The sequence below is a fragment of the Dunckerocampus dactyliophorus genome, chromosome 14, assembly GCF_027744805.1.
Source record: "Dunckerocampus dactyliophorus isolate RoL2022-P2 chromosome 14, RoL_Ddac_1.1, whole genome shotgun sequence".
In the NCBI taxonomy this organism is placed as follows: Eukaryota; Metazoa; Chordata; class Actinopteri; order Syngnathiformes; family Syngnathidae; genus Dunckerocampus; species Dunckerocampus dactyliophorus.
In genome coordinates, this window is record NC_072832.1 from 6,246,098 (window position 1) to 6,270,004 (window position 23,907).

At 41.1% G+C, this 23,907-nt stretch overlaps 3 protein-coding genes across 13 annotated transcripts in view; 2 read left to right on the forward strand and 1 right to left on the reverse strand.

Moving 5' to 3' along the window:
• Nucleotides 1-6,534, forward strand: part of ehbp1 (EH domain binding protein 1) — a 137,828-nt gene extending 131,294 nt beyond the window's left edge. For all 5 annotated transcript variants that reach the window (XM_054798274.1, XM_054798277.1, XM_054798278.1 and 2 more), the window contains 2 exons: nucleotides 6,157-6,271; nucleotides 6,353-6,534. In XM_054798274.1, the coding sequence (XP_054654249.1) occupies nucleotides 6,157-6,271; nucleotides 6,353-6,443 (206 nt within the window). In that variant the 3' untranslated portion in view covers nucleotides 6,444-6,534. The remainder of the gene's footprint in view (nucleotides 1-6,156; nucleotides 6,272-6,352) is intronic.
• wdpcp (WD repeat containing planar cell polarity effector) overlaps nucleotides 3,265-23,907 on the reverse strand; it is an 82,957-nt gene continuing 62,314 nt past the window's right edge. Inside the window, exons 20-28 of one of the 6 annotated variants that reach the window (XM_054798285.1) lie at nucleotides 20,173-20,366; nucleotides 17,046-17,172; nucleotides 12,164-12,368; nucleotides 11,423-11,571; nucleotides 11,257-11,330; nucleotides 10,388-10,607; nucleotides 8,934-9,247; nucleotides 7,791-7,924; nucleotides 3,265-6,251 (exon numbers count right to left, since the gene is read on the reverse strand). The gene's annotated coding sequence lies outside the window, so the exon portion shown is untranslated. Of the gene's footprint in view, nucleotides 6,252-7,790; nucleotides 7,925-8,933; nucleotides 9,248-10,387; nucleotides 10,608-11,256; nucleotides 11,331-11,422; nucleotides 11,572-12,163; nucleotides 12,369-17,045; nucleotides 17,173-18,093; nucleotides 20,367-20,461; nucleotides 22,695-23,907 lie in introns of those variants that run through there. The other 5 variants (XM_054798279.1, XM_054798282.1, XM_054798283.1 and 2 more) reach the window with 5 other exon arrangements.
• Nucleotides 9,060-16,911, forward strand: otx1 (orthodenticle homeobox 1). 2 transcript variants are annotated; one of them, XM_054798292.1, is made up of 4 exons: nucleotides 9,060-9,277; nucleotides 10,432-10,622; nucleotides 11,441-11,592; nucleotides 12,954-16,911. In XM_054798292.1, exons 2-4 carry the CDS (start codon nucleotides 10,526-10,528, stop codon nucleotides 13,698-13,700), a joined length of 996 nt encoding a protein of 331 aa, XP_054654267.1. In that variant the 5' UTR covers nucleotides 9,060-9,277; nucleotides 10,432-10,525; the 3' UTR covers nucleotides 13,701-16,911. The 2 variants fall into 2 exon arrangements, with proteins under 2 accessions (XP_054654267.1, XP_054654268.1); XM_054798293.1 differs by lacking the exon at nucleotides 9,060-9,277 and having other exon boundaries at nucleotides 10,429-10,622.

Consider the following 23,907-nt stretch of genomic DNA (forward strand, 5'->3'; position numbering starts at 1 on the left):
TGGAAAATTGTTAGCCTGAATGTTTTGATGCTGGACTGCCTTGAATGGGTTGAGAAATGTGGAACAATGACATTCATTTCAGTGGGAATTTGTAGGGCGGAAAAATGTACAATTTGGGGAAAACTGGGAATTTTTGAAATGTCAACAACAGACAGCATGAATTTTTTGAATGAGCTGAATCTTTTGGTATCAAAATGGTTTGCGCAAGTGGAGAAACGTGTAGTAAGAATTATTACGATGAAAGGGACTTTGTGTTTGGAAAATGCAGAATTTTGTGAAAAGTGGAAGTTTTGGGGGAAAAGCCTGAATGAGCTGAAAGTTTTAACGTTGGAATAGTTAGAAAAATGCAGAAGTAGTAAGAATTAGTAGTAAGATCAAAGGGAAAATATGGAAGTGCGAGGAAAGCAGGTATTTGGGGGATGTGGAAGATTGTTCTTCCCAATGTGCTGAATCAGTTGAATGTTTTCATGTTGGAATGGTTTCCATCAGTTGAGAAATTTGGAACCAAAAATTGTTCATTCATTTTCATTGGAATGTTGTCGCGGACAATGCTTCCGAGACGAGACGCTACATGATATTGGGATCACGAGAACATTGAAATTTTTTCCCCAAAATGTCAACAAAAATGAAAAATTACAAAAGCGAAAGTAGCGACGGCAATTGTAGCTGCTACTGCTAATCGTTTATGTTGACGGGTAGTTATGTAAAGACACATGTAAAATAGATTAGCTTTATGTTTGTGCTAAAAGAAGTAAGAAGAAGCTACCAGGAGTAGGGAATTTCTGAATTGATGCGCTCGTATCAAGTGTTTTGAGAGAAGTCATATGCAGCATTTGTGTTGTGATCTGACAAATCTTAAGTAGCTTTATTCAAATGTAGAATTACTATACCACAGCTTGTGTTTGGACATTAACACCGCAGCAGATGTTCAACTCCGATGGGGGGGAAAGCACCCGCCACGTGATGCTGGGAACACCGAGTGTGTGTAGTCACTTAAAGTGCAGTTCCAATCCTGCTTTGCTGCCACTTCCATGTTGTGCATTATCATTCACAGTAGCGGTGCCATCGTTTAGTCTGACAGACTTCTGGATGACCTGTTCCCGCAAGACAGCTTTTCTCTAAACGAGAAATATCGTCACATTTTGACACCTCCAGTCAATTAGATAGCCATCGTGTCCATGATGATGGGAAGAAATGAGGCTATTTAGTATTTAGTTACTGAGATTGTGTCACCATGGTAACAGATGCGGCCTGGAGACACCAACATGTACAGTATGCAACCTGCTGAAACAGTGTGCACCTCACAGCTAAATATTGGGGAATATGACATCATTGTTTGTTTTTTGCTTCTTTTTTGTAGCTTTGTGTCATGAGCTTGGTGTGAGCAGCTTGATGTTAATTCTGCTGATGAGGATTAAGATCCTGGAGGGATTTCTCTCACTGATACTTGATCAATGCTATCTGTTTCCCGCCCAGGCCCGACGAGCCGCCGCCTGATTGCAGATCCAGCTACACTTTTATTACCGAGAGCGCGTTCAGCATCCTGCTGCCATTGTGTGGTATCAAAGTTGTCGCAGGTGGAGGGGGGGGAGTGTCGGGGCTCAGGGAAGTTTAATCCCCTTCGATGGCGTCCTCTTTGGCGAAATGAACCTTTGGCCAATCAATGCTAATTGATTTTGCTATTCGACATTGGCTACCCCCCACCACCACACCCCCGCACACTGCCCCCGCCCCCTGGCAGCCTTTGGACCACCATTGTCATTTCAGTGGTCCCTGATAAGCTACCTGCTCCATCATAAATCAATTGTAATTAGCAAGACTGCACAAGGAGGAGGGACAGGCAGGTGGTGGGTGAGGGGTGGGGGCAGACATGCATAGTTGAGCAGGAGGGACCACTGACGCAGGTTTGATTCCCCTCTATCCTCCATTTTATTTTTTTACCCTTATTGAGCCGCTTCAGTCCAATATGACTCATATTCTCACCTTGTGTGCATGCATGTGCACGTGCCTCTTATTTGGTGCTTGGCCAGGCCCATTCAGCTCATTGTTGATTTACCTTACACACGCACGCACACACACACACACACACACACACTACTGATGTGCACGTCTGTGTGAACGCACGCACACACAAGGCGCACTAGCACTGATACAGTGTTGCCTCGTTTATCACGGGGGATAGGTTCCCAAAATAACCCGCAATAAATGAAATTCACAAAGTCGGCAGCTTTATATTTTTACAATGATTATGTGTGTTTTAAAAGCTTTAGTGCGATGGTTAGCATCCTCCTCCGCCTTTGGATGCAGAACGTTTCGTCGACATTGTAGGTTTTGTCGGGGAGAAACTTGCAAGCATACAAAGACTGCAAGCTAGCGAGATGACACATGAGACACGGCAGGGCGGCAGGAAGAAGATTGATTGACAATGTTCTACAGCCAATCAGAACGCACAAGACAATGGGCAGTGCAGACAGACAAGAGAGGGAAGAGAGAGACACTCAACTTCCCACAATGCAGTTCTTTTTAAAGGGCCAGGTTGGACTTGTAACAGCGTTCATATGCTGTAATTAAAAAAATTGCTCACACAAAAAATCTGTGAAACAGCGAGTCTGCGAAAGGTGAACTGCGATAGAGCGAGGGAACATTGTATACACATCTTCATGAAAAACATGGTGATCATAATGGCACATTTAGGGGTTCATGCTGATGATGGTGGTGGGCATGCTCTGTGTACGTATGCGTGCCAGGTGGGGAAATGCCATCTACCATGCTCTCATTGCACCTTTGGAAAATTGATCCACTATGGCCTCTTTATCTGCTTACACATTCACACCTATGCGTGTACACTTGTGTGTGTGTGGGTTGCAAAGCGGGCGCCCTCTCACCATCTAAAGAGGATTTCTGCATAGTCGGGTCTGAGAGGTTTTTTTGTTGCACTTTGATATGATAAGCTGTTTTATATGTTTAAAATCAATATGTAATCCTATGCAGGAGCTTATCCCTACACACACACACACACGCACACAGGTGTTTGTAAGACGACAAGGGGGCGGGGCCTCAGGCTCCATTGATCGTCTTTGCAGTGGAATGTCATCATTTGGACACTTTATGATGTCAGGGTTGACGTGGCATCGTGTACACTCCTGGAAAAAATGATGAGACCACCCTTGTTTCTTCAGTTTCTTGTTCATTTTAATGCCTGGTACAACTAAAGGTACCTTTTGTTTATGACACCAAAAATAGCTCATAAGAGTTCAATGTTTTGGCAGTACAGTGCTATAGCTAGTCACGTAAGAACTTAAGTGATTTGGTTATTATCAAGAAAACCATCAGCTCTTACATTCAACTCTCTTATGAGTTATATTTGTCATCATCATCATATTTGTCCAAACAAATGTACCTTTAGTTGTACCAGGCATTAAAATGAATCAATAAACTGAAGAAACAAGGGTGGTCTAATGTTTTTTTCCATGACTGTATATTGTATGTACAGTATATACCTGTAAAAGTACAATACCAGTCAAAAGTTTGGACACACTTCATTGGTAGCAGTGAGTGAGTATGTCAAGTATGGATTTGACTATTACTGTCAGGGTAACCACCAATTTTACTAGTGAACATCCTTTTCTACCAATACGTAAGTAAGGTCCACAAGTATTTGGAAAGTGACTGTTTTAATGGTTTTGCCTTGCCACAATGTACAAGCACAATGGGTTTGAAATCAATCAATGTGATTGAAGTGTAGAAGAAAAGACAATGACACATAATTCATCAATAGTTCCGTTCATAGATCCAATAGTATTGCAATCAAACTACGTAGCGTTTATTTCCACAATACAAGTACACATCCAGTTTGCTATTAAACATTACACTTATGAAAGAAAAGAAAACAATTGTCCACATGACTGCACTGCCAAAGTGAAGGCAACACATAAAAGAACTTAAGCAGTAGGAAGATTTATTCAATTCATCATAAAATAACAGCAACAATAACAAGCAAGTGTAGAAAAATACATTTCTGTAATGCAGTTCAGGCCGCTCACAGCCTTTTTTTTTAAGGTTTTGCATAGAACTAACCAGTGCAAATGCTAAGTACCTTTATTGTATGTATATGCATCTTACCGCTGACTTACTTTATCTGGAATTTGGGTAATGAAGATGAAAAATGCAGTTTTGTATGCTGCTTGAGACGCAGTCTGCCGCCAGACACAACAGCAGCCGCCGATGGCTTCCGCCTGTGGGGATTTCATCTTTACCGCAGAGGAGCAACAGCCAATCAAAGGGGGGAGGTTTATCATGTGACATTTGTGACTTGGGTTACAGTATAGCATGGGTGTGCCTGGGTGTGTGTGTAAAATAAATAAATAACAATGTATGAAATTGGGGTTTGGTTAGAGCTTAGAGTTTTGCTCAGGGATAGGATCAGACAAAAACCCTACCCCTACCCCTACCCCTGGCCCTAACCCTAACCCTAACCCTAACTCTAACCCTAACCCTAGCCAAAACCTTAATCCCACCCACACCTCCTTCCGGCCTGACTGATGAAAATTAGCGTTCATGACCACCAGATCCAAGTCAAGGTTTTTCTCATTTGTAATGAATGCATGCATGTTGGGGAGACCAAGGCAAAGGAGGTGGGGGGGTGGGGGTGTATACGGCCCTGGGGGGGGAGGGGGTTCATGGGGATTTGGACCAGCGCATTCTTGTGTGTCTTGTGCCGACTCACATGGTTACCGAAAGTCTTATCTGAATATTCTCTCTGTGGGAGGGGGAGGGGGGCTTGTTGGGGTGTCTGGTTACTCCGCCTTCCTCGCTCCCGTCCATCATCTCTTCATTGTTTACCTTCCTAATGAGGGAGGCGGGGACTCTGACACGGCTGATTGACAGCACAGTCAGCCCCCCCACTACACACTGGCTTGTTGGCTGACTTTTTTTTTTTTTTTACATTCCTGTTTTTCTTTGTGGGAAGTCTTTTTAGTTTGCTTCCTGTTGTGGGCGGGGCTCGTCACTGAGGTTGGTGGGATAGCAGCCATGCACCTGATGAGTCACATGACTGCTGGATCTTCATTTGTAAAAAGTCATTAGGTGCTAACTTTGAGTCAGAATTTTAGCTTCATTTGATCAAGTGTGAGCCACGAAAGTCGAGTTCAATGTTTTAATTAGTGACACTAATGATGGGGGGGGCGTAGGTTGTTGTGGCGGATGTGAGCTCGGGGGGGAGCCAGCGCTCTCCCGTGTGCAGGCCCCTCCTCCTCCAGGGACAGGCTGAGGGGGATGTGGGGTCGGGGTCCTACCTGAACCCTGTGGGACCCCTTCCTGTCGAGACCCCGCAGACTAAAATCTGTTAGTCACATGATCAACTGTATCTCGTTAGTCATTACTGCTGAGCTGTCCTTATTCAAATCATTTGGTTTCTTTCCTCCTGTATGGATTCCAAAATTTGAAGGAAATGAAAATTATTTTTAAATCACTTTTAATTGTAGCGCTTTTATGTTTCCTCCAAACATGGACGCTTGTCTCATATCCAAAGTCCACAGTCTCAAACGGCTACCACGTCCTCCAAAGTCTAACAGGATCCGTTCTGTGATGCTGGTCCACTTCAAAGTTAATGAAAAGTTCAAAAACAAAAACAATAGGAAATAGAAATAGTCTCTTCCGGGGTCAACTGTTTTGAGTCGCATTCTGTAATGTCATACAAGCGTAAAAAAAAAAAAAAAGTTAAATGCCATTTAAAAGTAAAATAGAGTAAAAAGACTCACCCTTTGAAAGATGCATGCTAGTCATTAGCCACAATGCTTTCAGCAACATGCTATTTACCTTAGCATCTGCTTCATTGAATGTATGTCACATCTGTATGTATGTAGGTTACGCTTCTATGCTTATCATATTGGTAAAAAAAACACTCACACACTTGTAGTCCATTAGAGTGGTTTGGAGGTTCAGTCAATAATGATAACCGTGTGCAGGTAGTGTTTCGATTTAGACAAGAGTCTTGTCGCCATGTTGGAGATGCGCTTGTTTTCCACTCCAACATGTGGTGACGAGTTGCTGGCAAGGCGAGATGAATATTTCCTCTAACGTCTCAACATGTTTAAAGTGGGGGGAGGCTTGTTGCGGGTGTCTCTGAGTGAGTTGTTGTCTGTGTGGACGTTTCAGACTGGCAGAAGACGGAGGCCCAGAAGAGACGCGAGCAGCTGCTCCTGGACGAGCTGGTCCTGCTGGTCAACAAACGAGATGCGCTGGTCCGAGACCTGGACGCCCAGGAGAAAGAGTGAGTTACTAATGTTCACCTAAAGGGGGAGCCTCGCAGCCCCCCATAATATATCTAACCTTTAACCTGTGACCTCCTCAGGGCTGAGGAGGAGGACGAGCACCTGGAGAGGACGCTGGAGCAGAACAAAGGCAAGATGGCCAAGAAAGAGGAGAAGTGTGTCCTGCAGTGACATCATCTTTTTATTTTCCCCTTTCTTCTTCTCTTTCAAACGGTACTTTTATGGCCGCCACTGTTTGATGACCTTTTTTTTGTGGGGGGGGGGTGTCATGTCACCGAGGTACTAAATGGCTTTTTTTCCCTTCTTCTTATCATGATGTCAAGGAGTTTAACAAAAAAGGAAAAAAAGTTGTTTATTATCATGTCTTTAATTGCATTGACTTAAAAAAGTTTTTACTTGTAAAATACCTTAAAACAGGAACATGTATTGTTCATAACTGATTTTTTGCTTTTAATTTTTAAATTGTCTCAGCTTGAAAGCTGTTTACCAAAAAAAAAAAAAAGCAATTTTTCACAAAACTTCCATCTTGTATATTTTCATCACTCTGCTGTTTTGTTTTCAGGAATCATGCAGTCAAGTGTGGAAAAAAAGAGATATATTATTTATTGTCATATAAGCTGCTTGTAAGTGAAACTGCCATCACAATTTTGTTCTTGTTTGAATTTGTATTTATTGACTGAACTGTACTTTCACATCTTCTGTCAGCTCCACGTCTTTTTTTTTTTTTTTTTTTACATTTACCTGTTTATTTATTCCACTGGCTTCAATAAAGTCCTAGTACATTTCATACTCCACTTCAGCTGACTGGTGTTTTTTTAATACATTAAACACACTTTTTTTTAACATTTTTGTTACGAAACGTGTGCTTGTATTTAAAGTATACATTTTTTTAAACTACAGACATGTAATTCAATATTCTTTAACTACCATGAAAATATATCTTCATATTGAAGCTCTTGCGCACGATTGTACATTTTTAATTGAATGAATTAAGCTGCCTTTTCTTTGCTCTTTTTATTCCACAGCGACTGACTTAAAACATGAAAATAAAACACTTTGTGTTACACTTGAGTCGAGCTGCAAACGCACCCGGACAAAACGATTAGAAACGTTTTTTGTTTCTTTTTAAATCCGTCTCCGCCTCCTCCAGAGCTCTGGTGCTTTGTAGCGGCATGCTGGAGGAGGTGAAGCCGCCGAGGCGACACTGCGACGGCCTCGTCCTGCGCTCCTCCCCGTGGGAAGGCGACCAAATGAAGAGTGACAGCAAAAGCTCCTCATAACTTTCACATTAATTTAACAATGAAACCCCCCCACAGCTCCCCTCGACTAAAACCACTTGACTCGCTTTGTTTTTATCAAAGTTGTCATCTATAATCTACATTTATCAACAACTTCATTCTAACAATCTAATAATTCGTCTAGAAAAACACATAGGACATCAAATAAAAAAATTGCATTTAAATTCAGTAAAACGTTTTAAACTGTTTTTAAGCCTACATGGGTGTGCATGAGTCTTACCTGGCATCATGGAAAAAATCCAAAAAGCTTGCAGAAGAGACGAGGTCCCATCCAATGTGGTTAAAAAGCAGGCCCATGTCCACTGCTTCATCCGCTGCTGCTCCATCCTCTCCTCTCCCAGCAGCCTGCTGCTCCTGGGAGGATGGAAGGATTCATGAAAAGGTGAAGGGATGGAGGGAGCAAACTTTCCCTCCTCCTCTCCTGGCCACCTAATCCTGGGCTTTACGGGCTCAGCGTTGAGAAAATTCGAGCACAATTTGGGATTAGACAAAATAGTCTTATGACAAAAGCTGCCTGATAACTTGATACCTGTTCAACCCCTCCCTCCACCTCCTGTTAAAAAAAACAATTGTGACATTTCACACATTTTAACATGTTTTTTCATCTCATGTGGCCTTTTTGCATCATTTAAAGAGGCTGGGCGCGAAGGGGGGATTTTTGGTATAAAAAGTGTGCACATTGCTTTGGATTTGACCCAACATTACTAACGTCTAAAAGTCCAGAACTATGTCAAACGATTGTATTTCTTATGTGTGTGTGTGTGTGTGTGTGTGTGTGTGTGTAACATACAAACATCGTTTGATGCAGTGACCGCAGAGAGTTGAAGGTGCTCCCTTATTAAACTTTACGTCAAATGTAATTCTAAATGGGGATTAGAGCTCATTAATATTCATGAGGCTGGCCCTGGCTCTCTGTGTGTGTGCGTGCGTGCGCGTGTAAAAAAACATCACAATGGATTAATTCAATGTTTTTTTGCGTTGAAAAAGTAAAGCATATGTTTGTGACTTCTGGAAATAAAATATGCACAACAAAGTCACCATTACATGTTTTTAAATCGTTAAATCCTCCATAAAAACTTCACTTTCCATGTGCTAATTGATGTTTTTTTTTTAATTATTTACCGATGCAGCAAAAGAACCTGCGAGAAACTGAAGTTATTTAAAGAAATATTTAAAAGAAGTAATATGACAAAATGTGCGCGTGAGCGTGCATTTAAATTGTTCACATGTTGTCATGTTTTAATAAATTATATTTTTAATAGGTTATTTAAAAAACAATCCGTGTTGTCGGTGCTGCGGAGCAGACAGAAAGGAGGCCGAGCGGAGAGGAGGAGGAAAAGACGAGCAGGAGGCGGAGCTCTACCATTGGCCGGCCTCGCCGTCCGTCATGCGGAAGTGATGCTGTGATTGGTCGCTGGAGGCGGGCCGGCAGGTGTGAGCGTCTCTTAGAGGCGCGGGGCGGAGAGAAGGTGATCAATCTACATCGGCCTCCATTAGCTGACGATCACTTTGATTTGTTTGGCCGCCGGAGTACGAGGGGACGCCGGGGAGCTTGGAGAGCTTTGCGGGCCGACATGTGGACAACTTTGCAGGCCGAACCACACTGACTATAGGCGGACTTGTCCTTCCTGCTGCTGCTGGATAATTGTTGGCTTTATTTCTTTTTCCTGCAGCCTCCTGGACAAAGACAGGAAACAAACAAACAAGGTAAACTTTTGACATTAAAAAAATGTTGTCGTGTGGACTTTTCTTTTTTTATTGTAAAAAAAAAAGCGTATTAAAAGAGAGGAAGCTTTGGTTTTTCAGCTGTTAAGAGAATCTTCTCATCTAAATTCTAATTGGCTTCATTTGCACAGAGAACTCTTCTTTTCATTGAAATACACGTTGGCTCAGTTCAGCTCTTTGTTAAACAATCCTCTTTTCTCATCACTTTTATTCATTTTATTCAAAGATAAGAAGCACGAATTGATACTAAATCTCTCTCACACACACACACACACGACATGGACACTACGTTGGGGAAAATGTCATAATGCTAAGTGAAATAAACAATTAGTTTAGTTGTTGTTTTTTTTACATTAAACTTGGTTTATCTTTAAAAATGCTGCATGAAATAATACAAAAATCACAGCATTTTTCTGCTTAAACCTCACAATTTGTTGACGCTTAAATTGCATTAAAATGTTGAAAAAATAAATACAATAGGAAGTAACAGCCATGGATTTAAGCAGATATTTATTTAGGATTTTCCCTTTTGAGTTTTTTAAATATAGAGATTTGTGGTTTGTCTAATTACAAATCAAGTCAAGTTAGTTTGAGCAATGAAACAAAGCTCAGCTGTGATTTTTATTTATCTTAAAATAACATAAAAAGTGTGTGTGTGTGTGTGTGTGTTTTAGGCCAACACTCGGTCAGTTTGAGGGAACTTCCTTTCTATTTTATTGCATTATATGTGTTCGTCCTGCACTTAATTGTCAAGTAAACATTAAACCCCAATGTAATAACATTTCTCCATACACAAAAATGATTTAGAAGTTCTGTGATGTTATTTAAGTGCACACATTCAGATGTGTTATTGTGAATGATTAAAGTGGGGCTGCTTTGCTGCAGGTTTGGACATGGATTCACATATTTACGTGTTTATCTTGTTGTTGAAGTATGTATTAAATGTATTCAATTCCAAATGGAAATGTTAAAAAGACTATACATATCGAGTAAATGAAAAAGCCTCATCTTCATATGAGGATTAACCATGCGATGAGCACAAGCAGTAAACGATGAGATTGTAATGTCATGAAAGTCAACATAAAGATGTACTTTGCTAACTTGTTCTGTGTATTCTTTGGGGGGCTGGTATCCAGTAAGCCGGCTGGTCCCGCCTGTCCCGCCAAGCTGCAGCATCGGGGGAGAGCGAGCCACTGGCCTGAGCTGGGCGGCGCAGTGAGCGCCTGTAGCATGATGTCCTACCTCAAGCAGCCCCCCTACGGCGTCAACGGCCTGGGGCTCAGCGGCGCCGCCATGGACCTGCTGCATCCCTCTGTGGGATACCCAGGTAATAATTATTATTATCACCATTACTACCATATTTCCATTACCATCATATCACCATTATAGTCATATCGCTATCATCATCATCATAAAACAGTCAGTGGACATTTGCTCATTGACCAAACACTTAACACATGAATTGAGTTTGGGCTGTGGTGATGATGCACTAATATTAATTAAACATGTGCACAATTACACATGAACATTTTGCTAATTTAATCCAAATTTGGACTCTGTTAAACATTATACTCTTAACACTTGGGCTCACACTGGGCCCTAACTGTTTTTTTATTGGGTTGGGTCAGAATAAAGTGTCTAATTATTTATTTTTTCCATTCAGCATGAACATACTTTATTGTCTTTTTATGATGTCTGTTGTGTTCTATTCATTTTAGTTTAAATTTGTATGTTTATTATGTTTTCTTACCACTTTTAAAATGTGGTTGTCTGCCTTTTAAAAAAGGCAAAAAATCATTTAGAATTAACTGTATAATCTGTTGTCAAATGTACTAAAACGTATGGATTAGTTACTGTAATTACTTAATACATTTATTATGGTTCTAAAAATAACGAACCCAACATATACTATTTTTTTGTTGTTTTTAAAAACAATGTCGCCTTTCATAAAGTTGACTTACTGACGTTTGGCGACAGGATAACACTTCCATATTTGTAGTTTTTTCTACTTCAGCAAGGTGGTTCCCGGCTCTGCCTATGAAAAAAAAAACACACACAAAAGGGTTAATATTTATATATATTTGAAAGTGAGACCATTTATGGCAGTAATTAATTAGTAGTCTAAACTCGTCTGTCCTCCTCCAGCGACGCCCAGGAAGCAGCGGCGAGAGAGGACCACCTTCACCCGCTCTCAGCTCGACGTCCTGGAGGCCCTGTTCGCCAAGACCCGGTACCCGGACATCTTCATGCGCGAGGAGGTGGCGCTCAAAATCAATCTGCCGGAGTCCCGAGTTCAGGTCAGCACTTTCGGCAAAACTATGTGCCGTTAGAGAACGCTAATGTTGCATGGTTAGTCATTTTGTTTGTCTTTTGATGTTTCCTCCCCTAATTTATCACACCTTCACAACCCACCATGACATTAGACGTCGTTAAGGACCATAAATAATTAAAGAGATAATATCGACTTGCAGCGTCATTTAACGAGCAAAGTGCTGACAGCTAATAGGCTAATTAATTTTACCTAACATGTGAGATACTTGGTTCGTTTACAAGCACTTTAGTTGGGACTTATCACTCACCTTAGTGATTTTGAGCGTATCTGAATGTTCATTTAGGACTCGATGTGTCCTCAATTCTTGAGTTTATTGTCCAAATGAGTTTGGCGAACTTGACTAATTGTAGGTTAGCGTCGCCATTTTGAACCAACACAAACTGCGTCTTTACGGCAAAGCCTATGCCCCCACATTTAAGATCAAGAGAGTTTTTATTGATCATTGCTGACTCTTTCAGAACTTGTGTGCAGATTTAAACAGACTATTGATTTAATGACAATCTGTCGAAGTTAATTTTACTGTATCGGTAGTTTACCTGCATGATGACTTGGTTCAAATCCCTTGATTTACATCAAATTACAGCTGTTGCTTTGCCACAGACTAGCATTTTAAAATGCAGTAACCACTCGTATCTAACTGTACATACACGAAGAACCATTCTATAAAGATATTACTGCTATTTTAACAGTTGTAGTAGGCTGAAGCATGTAGGACCCCAAGTAGGCTGCAGGGCAAAATGCCTGTTGGGAAAAAAAAAACAATTAAGATTTAAAAGTGCTGTTGTTAGTGTGTATTATGTATGTAGTATATATGTAATGTATCATCAGTATTTGTTTAAACGAACTTCACAATAATATAAAAATATTCCAAAAAAATAAGCTTGATTGGACAATGCTAAAGTTAATGAAGTAACTTTCATGAGTTAAAATAGATGGTCGCATTGATATTGTGGTTATTTTCTTACATGGTTCAAGGGTTATCATCGCAATGACTGCTTAAGAAGACTAAGTCTAAAAGTCCGGAGTATAGTGAAGCACGAATAGGAAACAAACACAATTTAAGTTTGTGTGTGAAACAAAATGCTGTAGTTGATGGGAGCATCTCTGTGTTCTCGAATGATCTCAGTGTGCTGAAAGCCAATAGCTTGTTATCTTAGAGGCTGAAATTGGAGCCCTGGCCAGGCGAGCCGAGGGGGGCCGAGGTGGAAATGAACCATGATGGTTAATAACCCCTCATTTTCCTTACACTGTGGTCTCAGCGTGGCTAACAGGAAGTGTTGTTTTTGTCTGTGTGCATGCGTACTAACATCTAGCATGTTTTTTTAGGTGTGGTTCAAGAATCGTAGGGCCAAGTGTCGTCAGCAGCAGCAGAGTGGCAGCAGCGCCAAAGCCCGGCCCCCCAAGAAGAAGTCCTCTCCGGCCCGTGAGAGCACCGGGTCCGAGAGCAGTGGCCAGTTCACACCGCCTGCTGTCTCCAGCACGGGCTCGTCATCATCTTCGTCCTCGTCGGCCAACCACACAGGCCCGGCGGCACTCAGCAGCACGTCCACGTCCATCAGCACTGTGTCATCCATTTGGAGCCCCGCCATCTCCCCCGGAAACGCACCTGCTCCTGCCGTGGCCCCGCTACCCGAACCTGGACCGCCCTCAAACGCCTCTTGCATGCAGCGCTCCATGTCGGGCTCAGCCGCCACCGCCACCTCCTACCCCATGTCATACAACCAGACACCGGGCTACGGACAAGGCTACCCCGCCCCCTCTAGCTCCTACTTTGGCGGCGTGGACTGCGGCTCCTACCTGGCGCCTATGCACTCCCACCACCACCCCCACCAGCTCAGCCCCATGACAGCATCGTCCATGTCAGGCCACCCTCACCACCACATCAGCCAGTCTTCAGGCCACCACCACCATCACCACCATCAGGCGTACGGTGGCTCTGGCCTGGCTTTCAACTCCTCCGACTGCCTGGATTACAAAGAGCAGACGGCCGCCTCGTCATGGAAGCTCAACTTTAACGCCACAGACTGTTTGGACTACAAAGACCAGACCTCCTGGAGGTTCCAAGTCTTGTGATCGGCCTTTTTTTTTTTTTTTTGCCCTCCCTGCTGGCGTTCTCACATTAGCTCCTGTTCCTTTTAAAGATTAGACATAAGACCACAAGATGGGAATGCTGTGACTTCTTCTCTCAAATAAAAAAAAGAAATTAAATGAACGGTCGTGAGTTTATTGGAGATCATTGCTGTGGATGACAAACATTGATTTCAAGAAAACCCCCCGCCGTCCCTCCTCTGTGACCACCAGCTCTCTGGACGGGAAGAATATTTCACCTCCAATCAATCCCCTTGTACAGTTTTTATTTGGCAAATTTGTTATTTTAGATGCAAGAAGAAGATTTTTAGTCAGCACCTGTGAGGAGCTGAAATGTGTAAATATGTATTTGGGTCAGTTCCAGTGACCGCCTTTAGTTGGTGTTTTTGCAGCTGTTTATTACCACTTTGGGAGGGAATAAGGACAAAAAATGTATGTAAATCTTTCCAAAGAGATCAAATTGGCCAACTTTTATATACAATGTTTGTTTGACTCAGAGGGGGAGAAATGTTTTAGAAATTTGTCTTGGAAAAACCCCAAAACTCTAGATGCAGGGATTAATCTGGATGTTTTGTTTTCCCCGGATGATCTAAAAATGGTTTCTGATGAAATTGTTCTGCTAGCTTCTCGTGATGTTTGAACACAGCACTTGACTTCGGTGGAGTCAACACATTTTTAACATTTTTATTCTTTTGAAGAGGAAATGTCCCAAATGCCAGTGAGATGTTGAATGTATCCTAAAGGCGACCATGACCCTCACTTCCATGTTCATCCAATAAAGATCCCTTCAGTCATATTTACTCCACACAGTCAGTTCTGTCCTACGCTTGTCAAACGCTCACATTTCAACTCTTATTTACAAGCTTGTCAATTCGTTTTGCCCCCAATTATAACGTTTAGCACATGCAAATTGATACAAGGGAAGCTGTGGCATTAATCCCACGCTCTGCTTGGAGCTCATTTGATCGAGGCGTCATTGAACGCAGCGTGAAAAAAAAGACTTAACAAAAATATCCTGCAGGAATTTCACTGTTGCTGATGCGCTAATTACGTAGGTGGGGCAGGTTAGGGGGGTCGCATGGAAGTGTGTGTGTCTGTGTGTGTGTGAGCCTGCAAGCAAAAGCATTAGACAAGAAAGGGAGGGGAGAGCAAAGAGGAAGCAAAAACAATTTAACTTCTCTAATTAACATTTGCAGACGATATAGTTAGCTAATGTGTTCACAACATTACAAACTATTTTTACTACGTTTAAATTCCTTTAAATAATTCTAATGTAATTTTCCAAAGCTTCAATGATCCTAAGTGACTCATTTTTTTCTGAGAGACGATTGATCCCTGCTCGAGAAACGGTGTTCGCCGTGCACGCGCGAATAAACCAGCCGGGCGTCAATCGTGTTCGCGCCAAATCAAGTCTCTGTTTTTTAATTAACTGTCAAAGGCCAAACGTTAAAACGGGGCATTAAAAGTGAAGAAGCACACAGGTGAATAAGGATACAAAATGACACTTGTTGTGGACAAGCACATCTGGAATAGTACACTAAAAGATAATTATTCAAAGATTACAATAAAACTACCATGGCAAAAGTACGAGGACAATTTAGGTTATTTGCAATGAGACGTGACGTTGACAAGGCCAGCAGCGATTTTAAAAACATGTTATATACACACCATATTATATATTAAAACATCAAATACTTTATGTTCCGTAAAAATAATTACTAGTGTCAAAATACTAGAAATTTTCTTTAAACGCTGAGATAAGTAACAAATACAGACTTTAAAGTAAGTTGCTCACATTTTCTAATTGCACGCTCATAAGTGGACACTGTTTATATTGTTGCAGTTTCTATTTAATCATGAAATGTGGTTTGAATTTTTTTTATCATTTAGTTAAAAACATTAAGTATTTTATGGACTACTGTACTAATGTGTCAAACTAAAGCATTTTAATATACGTAAGTGAAAGTAAATCCTATTAAAAGTACACTACAACCATGCAGGTACAGTACAGGCCAAAAGTTTGGACACACAACACAACTGATGGTCCCAACCCCATTAATAAAGCAAGAAATTCCAGGAAGTAACCCTGACAAGGCACACCTGTGAAGTGAAAACCATTTCAGGTGACTAAATCACATGTGTTCATAGTTTTGAGAATCTACAATGTAAATAGCCATGAAAATACAGAAAATGCATGGAATGAGAAGGTGTGTCCAAACCTTTGACCTGTACTGTAGATATACGAATAGTACAGCATAGCTGTTACCCTTTGGCCAATGCAGTGAAGAAGTGTGACACTTTGTTCACATTTCTCCTGGAAGTCAACTGGTTGCATGAGTGCTTGTCATCTCAATCAGAGGATGGTTTAAAAAAATAAAGAAAAAGGGAACAAAGATAAAAGAGCAGAAGAAAATATGAGCCTGCATGAATGTTGACACTATTTTACTGCTATTTCCATGTAGGACCAGACTGTTGATGCTTGTTTCTGATTGGCTGGAGAGTGTAGCCACACTTTGGGCTCCTGGTATTTATACAGGAAGATTCTTTTAGCCGAGTAGCTCTTCAGCTACCTCATTTATTCTCATTTTATTCTCATTCCTCATTGTCACTTTCAAATGCACACAATCTAATGACATCCAATGAAAGGGCAAAATATGACAATGCTAATTTTTTACTGACAGTGTCAGATGCATTGATTTAAAAATATGTTAAATCAGTTTTGTGTTCAATTAGTTGTGTGCTTGTAGTTTGCAGTGTTGCTAATATAAAATGTATGCACAGTTATTATGCAACGACCGGTACATGAAAAATAGCATTTACATACAGCTTGGACTTGGAACATATGCAGAATAATCATCATATGCTCTAAATGCTCACTTGACTCATCATTGTGCACACTGTATATTGTGTGATAAAATGTCCAAACAAGTTTGACAAATTGATTACAAAATTAATTAAAAGATGAAAATGAAACCACCAAAGGGATATATATGGAAGGTTGTTTTTACTTTTAGGAAAATGTGCGACCTGTTTCCACTTGACATTCACTGCATATACTGTATAGCTATTAAACAGTACGTACACTAAATACACTTGTTGTACTTTTGGCCTCGTCTGCCCTCATGAAAGCACCAGCAATGGAAACACTTCACCAACACTACAGTTGTACATCACTGCAAACTACCACCACAATAATAAACATTAAATTAATACCTCTCTTCTAAGCATTATATACAGTAGACGTTTCTTCTACTGGATGTCACTGCCCTGTGCAGGTGGAAGTGCAGGTGGAAGTGATGTTAAGGCAGGTGAGTTTGTTATGTACTGTACCTTTGAGTCCAGTCGAGGTTACACAAAGGTCAGGATTCTGGCAGAGTTGCCGGTTCCTCGTGAAGGCCGACACACGAGCCAATCACGCTAGGCTGAGAACATTCCAGAAATGCTGCCGCCTTCCATCCTGTAGCAGTCATTGGGAAGAAATGTGTGTGTATTACGAATGCATTCCTCAAACACAACCTACTACATGGACCGAGGAAGAAGACATTGGATTTTGGTGACGATCTAGATAAAGGTGCATATACAAGAATGTATTTTTACTGTTTGTTGACATCAAAATGGAAGCATCCACTCCTCTACTGTAGAATCATAATAGCGTGGCCCGTCTGGTCGTCATCCTCCATGAAAGAGGAAATAGTCTGCTAATGTGGGCTTGAAGCAGGAGTCAAGAGTGCTAGCCATCGAGCTAAAAGCCCCGAGCTCTCAACTCAATGACCAACACGACTCTTAAGGCGTTTAGGAGTGAGGTTTCTGAGTGCCTATTGACGGTGTAGTGTTGTCCCAAATCAATTACTCTTATTACTGTCCAGAGATGACAAGCATAATAGTTATTTATTTTATGTTCTTCTCTCCTTTTCAATGGTGAATTACAACCATTTGAAGGAGCATTATTGCCAACATTTGGATCACCCAATACAATACTACCTGCCAGCTTCTTTCCTCCAACTTCTCAATTTTACAAAAACTACAACGTATACAGTATACATATAAACACATATATATATATATATATATATATGTTCATTACTTTCCACCACTGTGCATTGCTCATCAGTCGCCATTGTTCAACTTAGTTCTTCCCCTTCTGCTACATAGCCATGATGCCTCAGAGAGACAGGCAGACAAATCGATAGATACAGTACTTTATCTCCAAGAGAAATTCACATTTCCAACGGCTTTGCAAAAGTATCATAATAAAAAGCACTTAAAAATAAAACAAACGAGGCAAACTCGGAAAGATAAGAAAACAGAATAAGAATAAATAAATAAATATGGAGGAGATTACTTCAAATTCAATAATACAATGAGTTCATATTTAATTTGAAGTGATCTGTTCCGTTGATCTGTTTCATTTTGATGCACTTCTCAGTGTGAACGCACTTATGCACTCAAAAGACTAAGGCATTTGGCTCAAATGCAACACTTCTCTCAGTACACTTCAATATGAATTCTATGTACACTGCCAACTTAGAACACAACGGCAGTGTAGTGACAGTGTAGTGCTGTAACAACTCCATTAGTGTACCGTAATTGCAAACTTACTGGAAAGGACGATCGCAATATTTACCTATTTTTTTTTCTCTCCTTCTTAATGGTGAATTGTAACCACCTAATAAGTAAGTCCCTCCTGTTGCGCTGCATAGCCAGGATGGCAACTATTGATGGTTAGGCCGCATCACTGCACTTTCACCTTTTTGGGCACGTTGATTGCAGCATGCGGGTACTGACAGTGCTTCTCAGCGTGAACACACTTACAGTATGCACTCACAAGAGTGTAAACATTAAAGTGTGCAAATTGAGACACAGCAGCAATGGACACAAATATGACACAACCACTTTTTCCCCCCACTGTTGTTCATTCAGACCAGCCTTAGTGGAGGCCTATGTTCGACTGCATTCTAGTTCTATATGGGGTTAAGGGTGACGAGAGTTAGAGAGTTCTTGTTCAGAAAAAAACTGTCTCGTAATAATAAATAAATGAATCAAACGCGCGAAAAATGAAAATTAACTCGATCATTTTTCCGGCCACCATGTTTTGCCATGTGCATTGTTATCATAACAAATTTTGCTGGATGATAATTGTCCTACAAATTATTGCTGATAAACGATATTATTGTCAACATTATTTTGAGATCATTTTTTCCATTCATGTAATATATACCATAATAATACGAGTACATCGTATCAAAAGCAATACAATTTAATGTTATTTATTTAAAACTATAATTGGAATGTCAGGAGCTTTTAAATAAAATAAATTAAACAAACAACATAATAAATTTATCAAAGAAAGACAAAAATGAAAAAAGACTGTCAGTCTCTTTTAGCAAAAATTTTATACTTCCTATGGCGACTAAACCTCCTGGTAAGTGATGACTGTCAGGACGAAGGCTCTGCTGCACCTTGATATGTGTTTTTTTTCCCCAGTTGGGAAAGCTGGACAGGATAGTTGTGTTTGAGGTGCGCATGCAAGTTGCCCACATCCCCTTCTTCGCCACCACTACTTTCAAACAAATGCGACATATCGGCTCATCCGCATTCATGGCCTCACCTTATACATTCTGTTTAAAGCCGAAATACAATGTTTGGCTTAGAAACGATTGCTTTTGTGCCTTCATTCATATTTGCGTTTGCTTGCTTGTTACACCTCACGACGCTCACTTGCAGCACTCTGTGTGTGGACTTGCCAGCGGCCCCGCTTCCACCCACAGGAACAAAGAGACTGAATGACTGACAGGAGGGTTCACTCCCTTAATTCATTCAGCTATAGAACCAAAGTGCCCAGATGTTGAGACAGATGCACAGAGTGAACTCTTGTGTGAGTGAACTCTCTCATCCAGCCTGTTTCATAGAAAGAGAGGAGGAAAAGAGATGAGGCTGGCAAAATTATTGAGTTTGTTTTTATCATGCGGTTAATTGATTTATTGATTATCGTGAAAGGCCTATGCATGTTTGTTTCCTCTTTTCTTGCATCCAAACAGGCAAGGAGCGTTCACTTACACGACATCTAGACTTTTGCACTTTACTGTATAGTAATAAACACTTCTATATACAGTACAAGTTTCTTTGTGTGTGTGAGCCCAGCTTCACCCATTAGAATGGACTGGGGGTATTGACTTAGGTGTACAACAGTAAGAGGGTGAATTTATTGTGATTAAATCACAGCAAATTAAGACTCTTCCCCCCATCACAGGAAGTGGTCACCGTGACCGTCAATCACTTCCATCTTTGAAGTATCTGATGGGAAATGAGACAAGAGAATGTGGGCGTGGCCTCAGCTGTTTTTTGGGGGGGTTTTTTGGGCCTGACCTCACAAGACCACTCTGTCCTGCTGACGACTTGTTGGGAGTCGCCGGGATAAGCAGGGTGGGTGCTTCAGTTATTTCATCTCAGGATGCACCTCGAGTCCTTCGTCCCGACTTGTCTCCAACCCACCCGTAGGGGAAGCTTAGCGGAGACTTGCTGGCCTCGAGGCATTGGGAGCTTCCCGTTTAGGGGTGGTGGGGGTCGTCTCCGAGCGTCAGCGGCCTGTCTGAAGTGTCGGCCATGTTTCCTCGCTCGTTGGCTGCGTTAAGTAAGACACAAAGGTGAGACCTGCAGGGGGATGCAGTCAATGACTTGATATGACTTGTGACCTACAAATATGCACACAGAAGACAATGAATAAATAAAAAAAAATCAATGTGGGTGATAGGAGTAAATGCATAAACACAGAAATAAAATAAACCTTTTACAGCAGTGTGTGTTACATTAATATGAACATGTTTATTACAGCAGTCAGGCGTAGAAGCACAACTGTTTCACCAAATCATAATTTTTGTTTAAAGCCATCACAACACTCAAAACCAAAATTTAGAGCAGTCACATTAGAAAGAATAGTCATAGTGTAAATGTAGAGTAAAATTATGATTTTTAGGGATGAAAATATAACCGTGGTAGTGGTAGATTGCACCGTAACGAAGTACAGTACTTTGCTGGTGTTGGAACAGTTGGAAACCTAACACAGGGAAGGAACAAGGCCTGTGCCGGTGTTGGGTTTCATGCATTCAATAATGTACATGATGACACAAGTCGTTCGCTCAGAAAAATATGGGAAACAAAGCGAGCTATGAAGGGTGAGGGGTCATCATTAAAAGTACAGTAGAACTCGTTTATGTTGACACCCTTCAGCCGTTGACTGGCTGATTGACATTGACATAAGCAGAAGTTGTCGACATAACCGAAAACTGAACCTAGCTATTGCTTGCGCATTTACTTGTGACTTTGGCCAGAGACATAATGACAGTGGGTGTTCAAAGGATTTTTGAACCCGCTACAATTTGCTGTCATGGTTTTTCTCCAATCGAGCATACTTTGATTCTTCTGTTTTCATATATGATATTCTACATTATATAAAATGGTCACTCTTTAATAATAAGAACACGGTGGACTGGGACTTGAGGAGTTGCTTGACACAGAAGGGTTGTCAACATAAGCGGGACCGAGGTAAACAGGTTCCACTGTAATAGCTAACCAATAAAAAATAAAACCCCAGGATGCTGCAAAGTGCTGCAGGCTGCCTTCATTTCCAAACATGAACAAGGCCGGTAGTTAATGGCACTGCTAATAACCTGACAGTCATCTCAGGTGGTGGAAAAATGAAGCTGGTGGGCACATTTGAAATGAAGCGTCATTATTATTTATGATTTCAAAATGCTCAAAGCAGAGCTGAGGAGAGCACTTGGCCTTGTTGTGTGTTTGCATGTCAAAAAGTCTACGGTGTGGGCCATTGTTGGCGTGTTGGTGGTGATGGGGGAGACAGAGAGGAGCTGGTCCTCGGCTGTTAAGCAATTTTGCAGCTGTCAGGTCAAACAATGAGGAGATGCTCTGTGAATTAGCAGTGTGAATGAAGGCAGCAGCAACAGCAGTGTGCTGCGTGACTGCATCGTGGCAAGCCAAATATCACATTTGGATGTTTACATAAGAGAAGTATTAGTATCAGTCACAAATGTAATTCCTTTCAGACATCCCTCTCGCAGGGGATTGACTCCCCGAAAACATACAATGAATTTTCTTTTTCTGAAAGCTAACAAAACAAACAAGGGGGAAAAAAGAGCAGAAAAGCATCCTCGCTGATCTTCTGTCCATTTCCAACATCGCTTCTTGTATATTTTTTTGGATGGAAATCCTCTTAGAATGCAAAGTAAATAGATTAGGATACAGTGAGGGATTAGGGCTCGCACAGCGCTGTCAGATTAGCCGCTGAGCGCGCCGCGTCGACAGCTCTGACACGAGCATGGCGGCTGTTCAGGAAAGGGGCTCGGCGCCACGCTTTAAAGTCGCTGCTTGGCTCCTATTCATGAATAAAACTGTGGCCCGTAATCTCGCTCGACACGCACGCACACTCTCACACTCCCTCATACACATACACACACACACACACACACACACACACACACACACACCTTGAGGAACATTCAGTGTCAGGGATGGAAATATATTAAATGGTTTATATAGGATGATTAATGGCATCTTTGCAAGGTAAAAGCTGCCATTTCCTTCAAGTTGCATTCATGTCTCTGAGATCAAGTGATATGTGCTCCAAAAGCATACTGGATATGGCTGGATGAGTTTGGTGTGGAAGAAGCCCATCAATGCATGTCGACCAGTGACATCTGATCTCTTGTGCATGAATGCTGAAGTCCATCGTTAAGAAAAAGACCTTCACAGACTGGCCATCTTCCAATTGCAAGGACCCTCAGTTGGTCCTGATGCTGCATCGTCATGAGTGGGCGACGTTCCTTCCATGGAAGCAAAAAGCATTTTGAATGTAGGAAGCCCCTTTTTTATCTGTGATAACAATGACGATTAACAAATCTCAAGTTATTGTCATCAAATGGTTTCCAGATGAAGAAGTCAAAGCATCCCGAGGTTGTCATCCACCTGAGAGATAAACACTGTAACAGTAGGCACATAAAATATCTTCCTGGTATGAAATTCATTTATATCATAAGGGCATCTAAATACAGTTGTCCCTCGCTACATCGTGGTTCAAAGATCGCTCCCTCACTGTATCGTGGTTGTGCAAAAATGAATTGATTAATAAATGGCCGCTGTTTCGTGGTTGACAATGGACTATTATTAGTCAAAGAATATTGGCAAAACAAGTCATATGTAGTATTCTGTCCATTAGTCATCAGTAACGTTATTTTACATAAGATTAGATTACCTTCACATAGCATGTTGTCAGCCATGGCATGTCCGACCCGACATAGTTCTCCTCCCATTCCGTGTGGAAGTGGTAAGGTTTTGGCTTCTTACTTTGTCCTTCTTACCCACTCGGTTTGAAACACAGTTTATAATGAGTCAATTGGAGAGGCTAACTAGTTAGCCTAGTTAGCTCGGTAGCTTGCTATCTTAGCGGCTGCCATCTCTTGTGTCTCTGCAGTGATCATGTTACCTGTTACAGTTGAGCAATGTAGTGTAGACAAAGAATAATACAAATGTAAAGGACAAACAGACTACAGGGCTCTAATAATGGTAAAAATCGTATATAGAAAGTCATGAACAGGTTTTCTATGCTTTAAAAAATAAAAAACTAATTCCATTTATTAATATTGAATCCCACTATGCGGAAATGTACTTATGGCGGTTGGGTCTGGAACCAATTAGTCGCGATAGATGAAGGACGACTGTAATAATAAAAACTAGCGAAGGCTGAGGCTGAACTAATGTGCTAAACAAAAAATGAGGAATTACAAGGAAAGTGGGAATTTTGGGGATGTGGAAAATGTTAGCCTGAATGTTTAGACACTGGAATGGTTTGAATGGGCTGAGAAAGGCAAAATGACTTTCATTTCAATAGAAATTTCTGGGCCAGAAAATGTGGAAATCCAGGAAAACCAGAAAATTTTGGAATGTAAAAAATAGACAGCCAGAATACTTTGGTTTTGGAAGAATTCAAATCACCTAAGAAACGTGGACGTCTTAAGAATTTTAAAAATCAGTTTGCATTTGCGTTTGGAAAATTTGGAATTTCTGGAAAAGTGAGAATTTTTGTAATGTGGAAAATAAAGAGCCTGAATTTTTTTGAATGAGCTGAAGGTTTTCATGTTGGAATAGTCTGAATCTAAATGTGAGAAATGTGGAACTTTAA

What these genes read in the sequence shown, in the direction of transcription:
- otx1 (XM_054798292.1), top strand. Translation starts at nt 10,526, where the DNA reads ATGATGTCCTACCTCAAGCAGCCCCCCTACGGCGTCAACGGCCTGGGG. An exon ending in TCCCTCTGTGGGATACCCAG is followed by an intron (nt 10,623 to 11,440) that starts GTAATAATTATT and finishes GTCCTCCTCCAG; the next exon opens with CGACGCCCAGGAAGCAGCGG. An exon ending in TGCCGGAGTCCCGAGTTCAG is followed by an intron (nt 11,593 to 12,953) that starts GTCAGCACTTTC and finishes ATGTTTTTTTAG; the next exon opens with GTGTGGTTCAAGAATCGTAG.